This window comes from Monomorium pharaonis, chromosome 10 (assembly GCF_013373865.1).
Source record: "Monomorium pharaonis isolate MP-MQ-018 chromosome 10, ASM1337386v2, whole genome shotgun sequence".
Classification (NCBI taxonomy): Eukaryota; Metazoa; Arthropoda; class Insecta; order Hymenoptera; family Formicidae; genus Monomorium; species Monomorium pharaonis.
In genome coordinates, this window is record NC_050476.1 from 5305191 (window position 1) to 5315805 (window position 10615).

Sequence of the window (10615 nt, forward strand, 5' to 3'; positions counted from 1 at the left end):
TATTTGTCGGGAAAATATTATAACCACGATTTCTGTACACATTATAAATGCACTCCTAAGGCATTTACTCCTTTTTTTCTATTATAATAAGTAACGGTTATTTTTTACCAAAGAACATTTTCTTCAGAATCTAAAAATACTCATCACAAATTTGAGAAAAAACTTATCATATACTAAATAAATAGAAATTTTTATCAGGTAAACCTGTGTCTGTCATTGTCCTTTTATATTATAAATTATAATAAAGACAGATAATAGGTATCTGTCGATAAAACTTCCCGATAAAATGGAGCAATCGGTCTTAAATAAATAACGATTATATTTCAAGATTATTGTCAAGAAAATAATCCTTGTAAAGATAATCGCAGGTAAAAATTGAGAGCAATCGTAAGTAAGTGCCCTTCTTTAGGGCGAGAGTGACATTTTTCCGCGTATCTTTGTATCATTACTCTTTTTTTTTTCACCTTGATGCCGCTGCGGCCCTGCTGCTTGAGCAACACATTCTCCGGCTTCATGTCGCAGTGTATGATCTTGTTCTTGTAGAGCGCGTCCAGGCAGAGGAGCAGGGAGTGCGAGAACTTGCGGACGAGCTGCAGGCTGAAGCCCTTGAAGTTGTTCTTCTTGATGAGCTCGTAGAGGTTGATGCTGAGGAGCTCGAAGGTGATGCACATGTGGCAGCGGAAGGTGAACGAGTCGAACATGTGAATGATGTTCATGGAGTTGTCCTTGTCCTGCTCGCGCAGCTTGCGCAGTATACGTATCTCCTCGTGCGCCTGACGGTGGAAGCGCTTCTCGTTCCGCACCATCTTGAGGGCGACGTGCTCGTGGGTCTTGTGATCGTAGGCCTTGACCACCTGGCCGAACGAGCCCTTGCCGATTACGCGCAGCACCTCGTAGCGATACGCCACGTGGTCGTGCGGCACGTGGATGTACGAGCCCTGTTCGTTGTCGTACTCGTTGTTGTTCGGCCGGCCGATGATGCCCGGCCGCTTCTTCGCGTTCGCGCCGATGAAGTAGATCTGCTGGTAGTTGAAGATCTCGTGGTGCTCGTACGGCGTCAGCTTGTTCATGTAGAGCTTCATCACCATCTCCGGCGTGATGATGGCAGTTTTCGGCTTGACGCTGACGATGCTGTTGCTGCCGCCGCTGCCACCACCGCCACCACCACCGCTACTTCCTCCACCGCCACCACTTCCGCTACCGCCGTTACTTCCGTTGCCTCCGTTTTCGCTTCCATCGCCACCTCCACCACCTCCTCCTCCGCCGCCGCCGCCGCCGCCGACACCGCGGCCTCCAGCACCGCCGTTGGAGTTGCCATCGGAACGGCCGTTTCTCACCACTGGACTGCTCGACTGGCTGTTGGGTTGCGAGTGCGAGTTGTGGCTGGAGTTGTGACTCACCGGCCAGTTACTCAGGCCGATGCTCTCGCCTTTCCACGGTAATCTCTGATAGCCGACGTAAGGCACCACCGAGTCGTCGCCGCCGCCGCCACCTCCTCCACCAGTCTGCTTCAGGCTGCCGGTCAGCCCGGTACCCTTGATGATCGGCGGCAGGTGGTTGCCGCTCTCGCTGCTCGAGATGTACGGCTGCGTCGAGATCGCGCCCGCCTGCACGAACGGATTCGTTTTCGAGAGGGGCATCTCGATCCTGCTTGCCGCCGCCGACAGGGCCAGGCTAGTCATTGGTGCCCATTGATTTCGCGCCGCCTCGTATATCCGTCCTATCCGTCGTCGTCCCTCCCCCGCCGTCGGGGCTCGAGTATCATCGAGAGTCCACGTGTCGCGATCAGCGCGCTATCCTCGCGTCCTCCTCGCCGCCGGGCGCTACGTCCAGGGAGAGATGCCCCGCGGGCGACGCTGCGGAGGGGCACATGATCGGTATACGCAAACTCGCGAGTGTCCACAGTTTTTTTATTTAGTACTATTATTATTATTATTATTGTTACTGTTATTGTTGTATTCCCCGGGGGCCTCGCGGGTAAGGGGGGCCCTCGCGTAAAATGCAGCGGACTAGAAGGGGTTGCACTCGCGGCGAGTTTTTTTTTTATTTTTTTTTATTGCTCTACGGATCTCCTTCGCTTCCTCCTTTCCCTCGATTCCTGGCGATCGCGCTGACGAAGGTGGACGACTCTCGCACCCGCGCTCCCGTCGTCGTCCCGACGAGGTGGCGGCCGCTCGCGGAAGGCGCGGATCGTCGAGCGTCTCGCGATTTTACGACCTGTCCCGGCGAGCGACGAGGGCGAGCGCATCGCGTCGCCGAACTCACCACCGCGCCGTCGGCTGTCCCCCCGCACACACTAACGCACTCGCACGCACGCACGCACGCACACTCGGCTCGGTGTGAGGTTATTGGCACCGGGCTGCCGCGAGTTTGACGACTCCGCCGTCGAGGCCGCGGTCGCTGTCGCCGCGTCGTCGTCGCCGTCGCCGTTCCATTCTTACGTGCCCCCGGACGGCGCGCGAAAATACCCTTCGCCCCCCGGTGTCGGCGACGGTGCGGGTCTCGCCGGCCCGCCGATGATCCGGCGACGATCGATTCCACCTCTCGCGGGCGGCGATGCCGCCGTGCACACAAAGAACCGCCCCCCCTCTTCCCCCTCTTTCTCTCTCTCTCTCTCTCTCGCGGACGCGTATCACTCGCCGAAACGCACAGACATACGCACTTTCCCTCGCACTCGCGAAAATCCGCGCACAATGTGTTCTACTGGTTTTTTTTTTTTTTTCGTTAACGAATTTCCGAATGCGGCCGGGGGTCGTGGACCGCCCTCTCTACTCTCCCTCGGCGACGAATTCCTCTTCCTCTAGCTCGCCCGTCTGTCACATCCTCGGCCCGACGACTCTCTTTCGTCACCGGCTCCGACGAGTAGTAGTCACGCGGACGGCGAGCACCGTCGGCGGCGACATAACACGAGCCTCCTCCTCCTCCTCGTCGTCGTCGTCGGCCTCACCGCGCCGGACGGCGGCACCGTGTCGTCGATGGCATGAAACGATCTCGTTCGACGGCCGCGTGGAACGTCGTCGTCGTCATTAACTCGACCGGCGGTTGCGAATCTCTCTCTCTCTCTCTCTTTCTCCGTCTCTCTCGGTCTCCTCGAAGCGCCGAACAAAGGGAGCGCCGGTCGAATTCGTCGCTTCTGGCGCACTGACTGGCCGATCGTCGCCGCTGCTGCCGCTTCCTCTCGCTCTCGCTCGTCGCACCCCGCGCGGCTGGCTCCCTCCCTTCCTCGCCGTCCGTCCGTCCGTCTGTCCGTCCGTTCGTTCGTTCGTCTGTCCGACCGTCCGCCTCGCTCGATCCGTCGCCCTTTTTCCGTCCGTCGCGCTCTCTCTCTCTCTCTCTTTCTCTCTCTCTCTTACACACACTCACACACTTTGTCTATTCCTTTTTTCTAACCGCGAGAATGATCACCACCGACCACACCACCACCAGCGGCACGTCGCGGGGTTGATATCCGGCACAGGCACGACGATGCACGCACACTCCCGGCCGAAACGCGCGACGTCGGTCCCCCCCGTGTTAATAAATGCCCGGTCGCGGGACGGGACGCGGGGGAGAAGATCGCGGACGGATCCTTTACGGTCCTGACGCGTACGAGGACGTCGCCGTCGTCGCCGCTCTCGGCGACTCCTCCATAACGCTGCTGCTCCAGCTCCTCCTCCTCCTCCTCCTCCTCCGCCTCTTTCGCCTCTTGTTGTTTACGACGCGACGGGTGCATACGCGACGGGCAGCGACGTCGGGACGCGACTGTTCCGTCTCCGTCCGCAGCACCGCGCACAGGTGTTCGCGCGAGCGCGGGGAGCGTCCCCCTTTCCGCCCTCCCGCCTCGCTCTGTCCCTCTCTCTCTTTCTCTTTCTCTCTCGCGCGCGCTGTCTCTCCCTCCGTCGCTCGACTCCCGATCGACAACACGCGACGCGCGCTCGGCGTCGAAGCGGAGACTCTCTCACGCGGATTTGCGCGGATTCTGCTCTCGCGACTGCGGCGCTCGGACGATACCACCGTCCCGACGGTTCCGTCGGTTGTCGTCGTACCGAGCGACTCGGGCTCGCGGATTTCTCGATCCGACTGAGACGAGACGACGATGACGACGGCGGAGTCTCGTTACTGCGACACCGCCGACCACCGGGTCAGCGCGACATCACGGTACCGTCCCGTCGACGGCGAGGCGAGTCCCCGCGTGCGCAAATCTTCGTGCTCCATCACGGCGTTCCGTTGACTCCGCGGGAGACGACACCGGGGCAGATTTTGCCCACTGTCGTCGAGGTCAGGAAGCGCCGGACGCTCGCGAGAGGGCGACACTCGTCGGCGCGCAGCCCAGACTCTCTTCACCGATAGTTACGGTCTACAATAATACTCGATATCGAATGACTCATAAAGTAATGAATAAAATGAAACTTTGCGTTGGATCGTTGAGATTTTTTCTCCCCATTGAATGTTTCGCTAAATGTTGATTGTACTTCCTTTTTCTATTTTTACACAACCTGCAGCTTTAAAATTCTCTAGAAGTACTTGATATAGGAAGAAAACCGTCTGCCGAGCTTAATTACATCTGATTTTGTCAGATTGCGACTTAAGCAATTACACTTAACATCTTGCCTCGAATGATCTGAAATTCTTGAAGAATTTTCTATTTGTAATTTGATACACCGTGCAAAGCGTAAAATGAAAAAGAAAATCAGGATAGCTCCAGATGTAAAGTGTAATAAAATACATATTAAAATATACACGCGCACGCGTTAAAATATATGGCATAGATAATTAAGTAGAAATATGATTTTAGTATAGAAGTCCGATACGAATCATATATAGATCGTCCATCTTAAACATTACGTCACTTCAAACAAATTGCATCGAACGTAGTAAATAATAAATATTCAAGGTCCGATTGCACCAATACGTAACTTTAAGCATGGTTTAACTTGTTTTCTATCTTATTTGTAGTTTATAAAATTAGAAAAAATAGAAAGTAAGTTATAAACTATAAATTTACATTTTTAGAATAAAACGTTTCAATATAAAAACGTCTTCAAGTATAAAGTTTAATTTGCGTTCAAATTGTTATTCAGACCATTCAAATCGATTAAATATACATGCATCTCAACGGAAATGTGCTGGCCATATGATTCTTAAAAGTGCATGTGTGCATCCGGAAATTTGCGCAACCGATCAGATGATTGTTTCAGCATACTCGTATCTAGACGAGATAAGTTTAGGAACCTTTAAGGGTCGGCAGGAGTATCAACTTCTGTTGTGAATTATTCGTCGTTTTCATATCACAACCAAAATACAAAGAAAATCTTATTAAATAAATAGTAAATAGCAGGATCGCCCGTAGCTGTCTTCGGAGAGATTTTTTACAAAACAAGTCAATATAAAATTTGTATTAAACGTAAATGCTGTGGGTCACAAAATTATATTTATTAAAACTTTTTAAGACAAAATATAAAATCTGGCTCTGTAGCTACATTATTTTATAAAGAATATATCAAAAAAGATTTGGAGTCATACACAATGATTCTTTTCTATGATTCGTTTCTTCTTCTGGATCCAGTGAAGAATTAAAGACAAGAACCAATCAGATTAGAGCGTTCAGTGCGTTCTGAATACAGGCGAGAGATCAGGTACGTTCTTTTCAACTGAACTATTGGATGGATGTACACATGGTGCATCGTTTATTCTCGTTGTTAAATATTAAACGAGGATGTTAGAGCCTTAGTAGAAGTGCCTTGGAAGTTAGAGCCTTGGCTGACTTACAATCTTAGGACAAGTTTTATGTTTTAAATCTTTGCCTTTAGTAACGTTTGCGATAACTGTCTTGTATCTTAAGTCTTAAAAGTTAAAAAGCAAATTATTTGTTTGTGACTTAAGACTTGACTTGAAACAAGACAATTATTACGTTACTAAAGAAAAAGATTTAAAGCATAAAACATTGTCTTGAAATTATAAATCAATCTGTTCTGCTAGCCCTTTAACCATTACTATTTATGCCAAAAATATTTTTTTAAAGTCCAAATATTAATTGTTTTTTATGTATGAATGTTTTTTAATAATTTTTTTACATAGATAAAATTTCAATTACAGAATTAATTAGAGAATTAATTAAAGTTAAAAATTAAATCACTTCAAATAAATTGAGTTAAGCTAAAAGTGGTAAACGTGGTTTAACTTTTTAACTTTTCATGTGTACACAATTTTCGTTTCTGATTCGTCATTTACTTGCGTTTATTAGGCAAAAAATTAGTCATTCTGTCTAGTCTAGAATGACAAGACACCGCGGGCATTACTCAGCAGACTAATCGCCGATTTATTAAGTCGATCGGAATTTGATCGACTGAATTTGACCCAGAATCATTCTCGGTGCGCCACGAAATAGAGAAGATTTTTGTAGAATGCGAGACAACAGGCGATAGGACAAGCTTCCGATGTACAATGACGAAGAGAAGCAACTATTAGCTTTTATTGCTATCACGTTATTAAACATGAAAGGCACCTCAAAAGTAATAACTTTTTATTCATAATTTCTGTGTTCCTACATTGTGTTCTCTAGCATTATGTGCAAAAGCTTATACGCGTATATACGTGGTTGAGCACGTTGTGCTTCGATTACGTCACGTCCGACTAACCCAAGCTGACTCCTCGTACGGCGTCGTTGTACATGTTAGCTAGCGTTATTTTGACCCGAGACGGAGACGGAGACCGAGTCCACAGCTGATAGCGCGTCGCGTACGTCGCAGTAGGTGATAGTGCGTTATAACGTTATATTGCGACAAACATGAATTTGACGCCCAGGAGATCGTACAAGGAGAAACGTACATTCGGTAAGTCGATCTCGATCGCGATAGGGAGGTAGGGCAGGATAGACAGGGAAAACAAAGGGCGGAAAGGGCACTTGCATCCTTAATTTGGGGTTCTAGACATCGTTCTGGAAAGACCGATTCGCCTTCAGCTCGCGAAGCCTCGGGCGATCGAAGACTCGTTTTTCGATATTTACAGCACACACACGCACACACACACGCGCGCACACACACACACATATTTTATATATGATATATATATATGTGTGTATGTGTATGTGTGTGTGTATATATCCACATCTTCATGCAAAGGCTAATCACGCGACGAGCGTATTCTTGCGTTTCGTCCACTTTGAATAAACATCGCGAATACGCGATTCGCGACAGATAACGCGAGCGCAGAGAAACAAAGCATTGGTTGAAAACAAAGGGCGAAAAGTATTAGGGCGATAAGCGTGAAACTTCGCGTTTATGACGCTAGAAATTCGCACCGAGGTCTCGGACCTTTGAGAGAATTGGCTAGTGCGATTGGTCAGTTGGCCCAATTAATCAAGTGCGATTTATTAAATTATTCCTTTGTCCGAGATATTGGCGCGATTTTTAGTATCGTGGACACCAAGGGCTTTGTATTTGGAATGCACTTATCAATGTTAACTTTTTTGCTTTATTGTATCCTTATTTTATGTCCAGTCAACATTTGTAGAATGCACCAAGTTTAAGATATTTGCTGTATATATATATATATATAAATTGAAAGATCAGTATGATAAATGTGCATTTTGAATCAAGTCATGGATCACAAATGTAGCTCATTCGAATGAATTAAGAAATCCATCAAGATTGAACGTTGATAAGATACCGAGTATTATTAATGTGAAATTGATTATTTTTCCTCCTTTTCTGTTAATCTAGAACAGCGATATGTTAGTGCCGAGGAAATCAGAAAGTTGCATCCAAACAAAATTCCCGTTATTGTAGAGCGATACAAACAAGAACATCAGCTGCCACTTTTGGACAAGAGTAAATTTCTGGTGCCAGATTTCCTAACGGTAGCAGAATTTTGCAAAATAATCAGGTATATCTTTTTAAGATGATGATCCTCTCAAGAGATTTTGTAAAATATAAGACAAATATATTATTCATTTGCTAGAGGGACATAACTCAAATCAAATTTTCTAGTTTAAATGTTTTGAATCATTAAAATTATATATATAAATTTTATATCTATATTATCTATAAATTTGAAAATTGATGCGTGATATACATTACATTAGTTTACATATAAAAATAAGTTGATGGTGTATAAGTAAATTAATGTATCATATGTAAATAGACGTCGGCTGCAGCTACATCCGACACAAGCCATTTTCCTACTGGTGAATCAGAAAAGTATAGTAAGTGGTTCTCTGACCATGGCTGAGCTCTACCAACAGGAGAAGGATCCAGATGGTTTCTTGTACTTTGTGTTTGCTAGTCAGGATGTATTTGGCAATCATTAACCGAAACAGAAAACTTTAAACCAAGTGAGTAACACGGCTCTTGACGAGTTGTCATTTCTAACTTGAGTTGTGAGCTCGGCTATATATATAATTAATGAGAAAATTTACAGGTAAAAACGAAATACCTCCTCGGCACTTAACGATACACTTTGATAGATGTTTATGTGGAATTTTGTGGGGATTTTAGATCTGCTAGTAACTTTATCTGCCTTTAATTGAAATGTGCAGAATCTTTGTGATCGACTTACCGTACCTGCTGGAATGATTAATAGAACAATCATATGATTTATTTCATGGGAATTTGTGTATAAAATCATTACGGTGCTTTCTATCCCTTCGACATATGGACAAATTACATCTATATATAAGTTAGCATATGTAGCGTTTACTTAGTTTATACTATTAATGACGAATTTTACTACTAATTTTAGCGATGATAAACTATAAATTAGTAATAAGCCAATATATTTATCTAAAGATGTGAGAGATTCTTTTTTTATTCAAGATCATTCAAAACTATGGAAGATTTTTATCTCTTTCTATGTCAAGTCTATATCTTTAGAACATTTTTTAAATTAAAATGTTATTTTAATACGTTTCAGATATGACATTTATTCAATCTGATTATTCTTTTACAATTAACCTGTGTGGTAGGCCAGTCTTTTTTAGGCTGTCTACAATGTATGGAGTAAGCCTGGTGTAAGAAGTAGGAGTAGAAGTAAGTTTCAAGTCATAAGAAATTAGCGAATCATAGTCGATTATTCTCATCAGATTATTCAACTGATTAGTCGAAATAAATTATTTTAATTTCTGCTATTCTTCTACGCCAAACTGACTTCACATATTGCAGACGCTCTAGTTTGTAATTCATGTAAAATCTGCATTATTATTATTACTACTTTAGTTTTTAAGCATAGGGTTTGTTACCGTTACACAATTAAAAACAAACTGAATTTATGTTTGCCAGCTCAAAAGAATTTTTGTTTTGATAAACTCTATTAATATTTTTTATTGATACATTACATTTTTATGTGCTCTATAGCAGTACTCCCAAAACCGTTTTATATTATGGTATTTTCGTATATAGAAATATCTTGCTATCATAATATCACATTGTTAAGTATTATTTTTACCACACAATGCTAAGACATTGATAAAAGTGTTCATGTACATAACAATCCGCAACATGTGATGTACGATAATGTGCGTTAAATTCTCTCGTAAAATTACATTAAGTTTTACACAAGATATAAAATTGATCTCTGTCGGGTTCAACGATATGACAACAAAGTTAGTTAAGTGTTAAGTACTATACTACTTTAATCAGCAAACTCTTCAGGGTCACGGTTTAAGATAATCTAACAATCTGATAAAATGTTCTCTCTGTAGGAAACTTGTACAATAAATTTAAAAAAAAGAAATAAAACATAAAGGATAAAAGTTTACTGTTAAGAGATGAGCAAAAAATCAGAAGAGCGCAGAAGTTTCTCAAACTTTTTAAATATTGAATAATACATAGTTACACGTTTGTATACTGATATATAGTCTCTCTGAGCTTTTTTAATTCTACTTTATAACGAATGCCAATCCATGCAATTGCTCTAGACATCTGTTTAATACAATAGCCACGTTTATGTAAATATCTACTACTTTAACTTACACTATATCAGATGCAATTTTAAGCGTATATAGATATACAATATATAAAGATATATCTCTAATAATAGTTTGATTTTTTTGTAACGCATTGTATCGATACGATATGTTCTTGCAGCGCTTTTACGCAAGTTGATATTATTTGACAAGTTTATCGGTTCACATATTTTGCAACTTTGCGTATGTATGCATGTATGAATGTATCGCAACATACAATCATCGTACAATAGAAATACTGGATATTTATGCTGGATAATGATTCGGAAGATATCCTGATGGTTGTTTTAATCGCACTTTCTTACGCCTTCCACGCTTAAAATGAAATAGGTATATATCCGAGCTTTGGAGAGAGAAAAAGAGACAAGAGGCGAGGCGTAAGGGAAGTGTAATTAAAACGAACGTACCTATGATTAAATTAAGAATGGTAGTGATACTAGCAGTAGTCAACATCACGTTTAGTGGTAAAGCTTTCGTGATGAATACGTGGAAAACTGTATGTACCCCACATTGTGCGATGTGTTTGCAATAAACTAATTTTTTTCATATTTTAACGTTTTCGCTACTTTTTATTCGATATTCAGGAAAAAGTGGATAACTACTTTTTCACAATTCTTGTAAATTCTGGTCAGTTTCAGAATGGCAAGTATGTACATACGTTATACATATTATATA

The 10615-nt window shown here is 43.6% G+C and overlaps 2 protein-coding genes across 2 annotated transcripts in view; one reads left to right on the forward strand and one right to left on the reverse strand.

Annotated features, from left to right (window-relative positions):
* LOC105837407 (dual specificity tyrosine-phosphorylation-regulated kinase 2) overlaps positions 1-5244 on the reverse strand; it is a 42618-nt gene extending 37374 nt beyond the window's left edge. Inside the window, exon 1 of the mRNA XM_036292758.1 lies at positions 465-5244. Within this exon, the coding sequence (XP_036148651.1) occupies positions 465-1682 (1218 nt within the window). The 5' untranslated portion in view covers positions 1683-5244. The remainder of the gene's footprint in view (positions 1-464) is intronic.
* Positions 5245-6645: 1401 nt separating this feature from the next.
* LOC105837759 (microtubule-associated proteins 1A/1B light chain 3A) lies at positions 6646-10488 on the forward strand. The gene is made up of 4 exons (XM_012682815.3): positions 6646-6812; positions 7701-7863; positions 8122-8311; positions 8398-10488. Exons 1-3 carry the CDS (start codon positions 6767-6769, stop codon positions 8285-8287), a joined length of 375 nt encoding a protein of 124 aa, XP_012538269.1. The 5' UTR covers positions 6646-6766; the 3' UTR covers positions 8288-8311; positions 8398-10488.
* The last annotated feature ends 127 nt before the right edge of the window (positions 10489-10615 follow it).